Source organism: Hypanus sabinus, chromosome 10 (assembly GCF_030144855.1).
Source record: "Hypanus sabinus isolate sHypSab1 chromosome 10, sHypSab1.hap1, whole genome shotgun sequence".
Taxonomy (NCBI): domain Eukaryota; kingdom Metazoa; phylum Chordata; class Chondrichthyes; order Myliobatiformes; family Dasyatidae; genus Hypanus; species Hypanus sabinus.
In genome coordinates, this window is record NC_082715.1 from 5,734,515 (window position 1) to 5,740,250 (window position 5,736).

A 5,736-nucleotide genomic window follows, 5' to 3' on the forward strand; every position below is an offset into this window, starting at 1 on the left:
GAAAATGAGTTTCCTCTGGAGAATCCAAAGCTGAGAGGCAAACTGAAAGAAATATATAACATTATGAAAAGCCTTGAGCAAGCCTTTCTCCCAGGGTGGAAATGTTAAATACTAGGGTGGACACTATTATAGTGAGAGCAGGACAGTTTGAAGAAGATTTATCAATTTCTCTATCCATCTATCTAACTACCTACCTATCAAGTACCAGCTATACCAGCTAGTTGAGTGGTGGCACAACAACAACCTAGCATTCAATGTCAGTGAGACCAAAGAGCTGATTGTGGGCCTCAGAAAGGGTAAGACACCAATCCTCAAAAAGGGACTGAGCAGTTTCAAGTTCCTAGGTGGCAAGATCTCTGAGGATCTAACCTGCTCCCAACATATCTCTGCAGCTATAGAGAAGGCAAGACAGCAGCTATATTTCATTAGGAGTTTGAAGACATTTGGTTTGTCACCTAAACATTTGAAAATTTCCATAGATGTACCATGCATTCTGACAGGCTGCATCATTGTCTCGTGCAGGGGGCTACTGCAAAGGACCGAAAGAAGTACAGAAAGTTGTAAAATTAGTCAGCTCCATCTTAGGTACTAGCCTCTGTAGTATCCAAGACATCTTCAAGGAGCACTGCGCAGAAAGGTGGCGTCCTTTATCAAGGACCCCCATCACCTTGGACATGCCCTCTTCTCATTGTTGCCATCAGGAAGGAGGTATAGAAGCTTGAAGACACACTCACAGAGATTCAGGAACAGCTTCTTTCCATCTGCCATATGATTCCTAAAAGGACATTGAACCCATGAACACTACCTCACTTTTTAATATATGTTACTTCTGTTTTTGTGCTATTTTTAATCTATTTAATATACATATATATACTTACTGTGATTGATTTACTTATTTTTTCCTCTATTATCGTGTACTGCACTGTACTACTGCTGCTAACAGATTTCATGACACCTGCCTGTGATAATAAATATGATTCTGATTCTGTTATTGTCTGTCTGTCTATCCATCGATGTGCCTATCTATCTACCTATTGTTGGCCAAAAAGACCTACAGTCTACAATCGGTGAATTTGAATGAATCAAAGATGCTGGAAACAGCTGACCAGTTGGCTTAGTTCTTGCCATGAGGGAGGAGATGGGGGCTGCCATTTTATGAAGGGACTTCCCCATTTTGTGAGTCAGTTACTTGGCTTGATCAGAGTTTTAAAGTCAACAAAATGATGGCTCAGGTAATCTGCTGAACACGGGACCAATTCCAGATAAGAAGTTATTTGTGAGGTGCTGGATATAACTCAGGTTTTTGACTGTTAGGGTTTGAGTCTGTTCTGTGTGATTCAAATGGTTACTGATTGAGAAGAAACAGCCATAAATTACCAATTGCCACTTGCTGGGAAGAAGGCAATAAATGGATGCTGACCAGGAGCAGAACCAATACAAAGGTATTAAAGGTCAGACGCATGACCAATAATAGCCAATGACACTGGAATTTAACATTTGAGTCAGTAAGGAATGAATATAAAAACAGATGCTTTCAGTGGTAACTCTGTAGAACACCAATTATCGTGGATATCATGGACACATGGAGATTCAAGATGGGAATACGAGGAACATGTGGCCAGCAACAGAAATTCCTTTTTAATTAGTATTATATTTTCCATTATTTGACTGTTCATGGAAAGTCAGGAAAACCTGGTGTGCAGATAGGTATTTGTTTGTGTAAGTGCACATGTTCTTCCATTGAGACAATAAAGGTACTTATCAGTAATTACAGATTCTCTCTGTGCCTCCCTGACCCTGATCATTATTACAATGGGTGATTCTTGTAACTTATCTATTTGTCTATCTTCTATCTGTCTGTCTACCCATTTGTCTATCTATCTCGATATCTAAATATTGATTTATTTAGATTTGTGAAACTTACAAGCCCACGCCACCCTATTATATCCATGTGACCAATCAGTCTACTAACAGTACATCATTGGGACGTGGGATGAAACCAGAGCACTTGGAGGAAACCCATGCAATCACGGGTAGAGGTACATACCCCTTTAGAGGCAGTGGTGGGAATTGACCCCAGGCTGCTGATGCTGTACTGGCATTGTAGCAAACTGCTATGTTGCCATGTCACCTAATACAAGGGAATTTTTTTAAAACATAGAAAGTGATAGTACATTGAAAAATGCTGCCAGGGAAGTGGTAGAAGCAGGTATGATAGTTATATTCAATAGCTATTTAGCCAGGCAGAGAATTAAAGAATACCGACAGTCTGCAGGCAGATAGGATACGTTTGGACAATAATCATGATTTCCACAGGCACAATGTGTTGAGCAACCTGATCCCTGTTCTGTATTCACATGCACATTTTTAATTAAAAAAAGACTTCTATTAAGGAAAGAGCAATTAAGTTCCATAGATACAGACATTAACTGGAGACATAATTCAGAGTTCAATCCCAAAACCATTTCTCCAAACTGGAGAGGGTTTTATATTCTTTATGTTGCTGAATATGTTGACAGACAGAACACGCGTGTTCATCCCAGAAACGAGTCCTCCTCACTGTATAATATTTCCTCCATTTGAAGTAGTTCATGTATAAATCTTCATTGCCATCCAGCATGTGAAGGTAGTCGGCCAGCTCTTTCGGCGACAGGAAGTCATCCACATGAATGAAGGAATCGGCTGGAATATAATTTTCATAGTTTTCCCTGGGTGGGCCCAGGACCACAGGGACGCTCCCTGCAAGAAGAGCATTGTAGAGTTTTTCAGTGATGTAATCTTCATGTATCGAGTTTTCAAAGGAAAGGTAGAACTTGCATTTGGATATCGTTGGGAGAAAATCATTATCACTTAGGCGATACCAAAGAAATTGACCAGAAATGACAACTTTCACATATTTGTGGAGCACATTGTAATACTTCACTCGGGCATGCTGTGAATCCCAGTTGCTAATGATCCAACACACCAAGGCATTTTTACTCGGTAACTTAAAATCTAATGGAACTTTGCTCCTTCTCAAAGATCCATAGGGAACATAGATATCTGAATCCCGTCGATACGTCAAGGTCAAGTTGAAGAGTTGGTCGAGGCCGTGCTTTTTTTGTGTGTGAGACGGTGACTCCAGATTCATCCAAACCCATTTTTGAAAAGTTGGCCGAGGATGTAAGGGGAGGTTGGCCAAGTCCTTCCTGATGTTGGAGTGGTGAAAAAGGACAGCATGAGATTTATGGTACAGTCTCCGATCTGCAGTTAAATAGCAGTTATTGATGTGAAAATCTAATTTACAAGTGTTGAGTTCAAATGGCTGACCAAAAGGCCACAACCAAATAAGCACAATAGTTTCATTCTTCAAGAGGATAGAAAGGTTTTCCATGTTTAGAATTCTTGAGGGTCCGTTTATCCAGCTATGAAATGGCCTCATGTACTGCAAAAGCAAGTATAAAAAACAGCCCACAATGATGACAGAATGTAAAAGTGAGTGCAACATTCCCTTCTTTGCTGCTGTTACCATATTGTCTCCTGTAGAATAAAAAAAGATAAAAATTGTTCACAAAATGCTGAGGAACTCAACTGGTTAGGCAGCATCTATGGAAAGGAATAAAGAGTTAACAGAAATTGTTCAGAATTACTACAGTATCTTCAAATAATAACAATACCCTTAGGCTTCTGAACCGTCATGAGTAATTTCACTCACCAGAACTTCAGTCCAAGGAGAAATCCAATGACCTTATTGCTACTCACATTTATATAATCAAGAAAACCTCAGTTTCTTTTCTCCTTCCAATAAACAGTTCTAATTTACCCCTCAACCATCACACTCGTGAATCGGGGGGATAACTTCACGCACCCCATCAGTGAACTGTTCATTCACCTTATAAAATTGCTTTCAAGCCCTCCTTATCTCAGATTATCAACATTTATTGCTTATTTATTATTATTATTATTTCTTTTAAAAACATTTTTGTATTTGAATAGTTGGTTGTCTTTTGCACATTGGTTGTGCGGTCGTGTGTGGTCTTTCGTTGATTCTATTGTGTTTCTAGTATTTACTGTGAATGCCTACAAGAAAATGAATCTCAGTGTTGTATTTGGTGACATGTATGTACTTTGATAATAAATTTACTTTGAACCTTGAATCCATGAATTAGTCAGCTACAACTCTTAATGAATTTTACATTGTCAACTGAACTAGTCTCATCCGTTTCTAAACAAAACATAATCTTATAAACTCTTTTTGGGCTTTTAGCCGGGTACAAGTATTGATATTAACCAATGCTTCAATGACAAACTCCGCTATCATCATCAGTGGTGATGCTTGGGCAAACCTAGTCCAGTGGTATTTATACCCCCATTGTCTGTCCTTCCTGATTAGTTAGTCCTCATCCAATCAGGTTTCTGGTGTCCCACCTTGTTTATAATAAAATTCTAGTTACTACTCAGAGTGAGACTTTCATCTTTGTTAAAATTCTTTTCCTCTAGTTTTATTTCAATGGCTCCCTTCACCAGGAGGTCCCAAAAAACTATGGCACGGCACAGTAGTTCTGTGCTGTCGAAGTCACTCTTGTGCTGGCAGCTCATTTCACACACTCACGACCCACTGAGTGAAGAGGTTTCTCCTCATGTTCCCATTAAACTTCTCACATTTCGCCTCTGGTTGTAGTCCCACCCAACCTCAGTGGAAAAAGCCTGCTAGCATTGATCGCATTTATACCACTCATGACTTTGTATACTTCGATCAAATCTACTCTCAGTCTTCTACATTCGAATGAAAACAGTCCAAGCCTATTCAATCTTTCCTTATAACTCAGGTCTTCCAGACCTGGCAACATCCATGTAAATTTTCTCTGCACTCCTTAAGCTTGAGCATGTAGATATTAAGAAAGAGGATGTGCTGCAGCTTTTGGAAAGCATCAAGTTGGATAAGTCAATGGGACCAGACAAAATGTACCCCAGGTTACTGTGAGAGGCGAGGGAGGAGATTGTTGTGCCTCTGGCGATGATCTTTGCATCATCAATGGGGACAGGAGAGGTTCTGGAGGATTGGAGGGTTGTGGATGTTGTTCCTTTATTCAAGAAAGGGAGTAGAGATAGCCCAGGAAATTATTGACCAGTGAGCCTTACTTCAATGGTTGGCAAGTTGATGGAGAAGATCCTGAGAGGCAGGATTTATGAACATTTGGAATATTCAGTAGGGCCTTTTGAAAGGCAGGTTGTGCCTTATGAGCCTGTTTCAATTTTCTGAGGTTATGAATAATGAAGGTAAAGAAGTAGATGTAATGTACTGTATATGGATTTCAGCAAAGCATTTGACAAGGTATCCCATGTAAGGCTTATTGTGAAAGTAAGGAGGCATGGGATCCAAGGGGACATTGCTTTGTGTATCCAGAACTGGCTTACTCACAGAAGGCAAAGAGTGGTTGTAGTTGGGTCATATTCTGCATGGAGGCCGGTGACCAGTGGTGTGCCTCAAGGATCTGTTCTGGGACCCTTACTCTTCATGATTTTTACAAATGACCCATATGAGGAAGTGGAGAGATGGGTTACTAAGTTTGCTGATGACACAAGGGTTGTAGATAGTGTGCAGGGCTGTCAGAGGTTACAGCAGGACATTGATAGGAGGCAAAACTGGGCTGAGAAGTGGCAGATGGAGTTCAACTCAGATAAATGTGAGGTGGTTCATTTTGGTAGGTCAAATATAATAACAGAACATAGTATTAATGGTAAGACTCTTGGCAG

At 40.1% G+C, this 5,736-nt stretch overlaps 1 protein-coding gene across 1 annotated transcript; it reads right to left on the reverse strand.

Annotated features, from left to right (window-relative positions):
- Positions 1–2,449: 2,449 nt before the first annotated feature.
- LOC132400245 (4-galactosyl-N-acetylglucosaminide 3-alpha-L-fucosyltransferase 9-like) lies at positions 2,450–3,511 on the reverse strand. Its single transcript, XM_059981223.1, has one exon. It carries the CDS (start codon positions 3,509–3,511, stop codon positions 2,450–2,452), a length of 1,062 nt encoding a protein of 353 aa, XP_059837206.1.
- Between the last annotated feature and the right edge of the window lie 2,225 nt (positions 3,512–5,736).

What these genes read in the sequence shown, in the direction of transcription:
- LOC132400245 (XM_059981223.1), bottom strand. Translation starts at nt 3,511, where the DNA reads ATGGTAACAGCAGCAAAGAAGGGAATGTTGCACTCACTTTTACATTCT.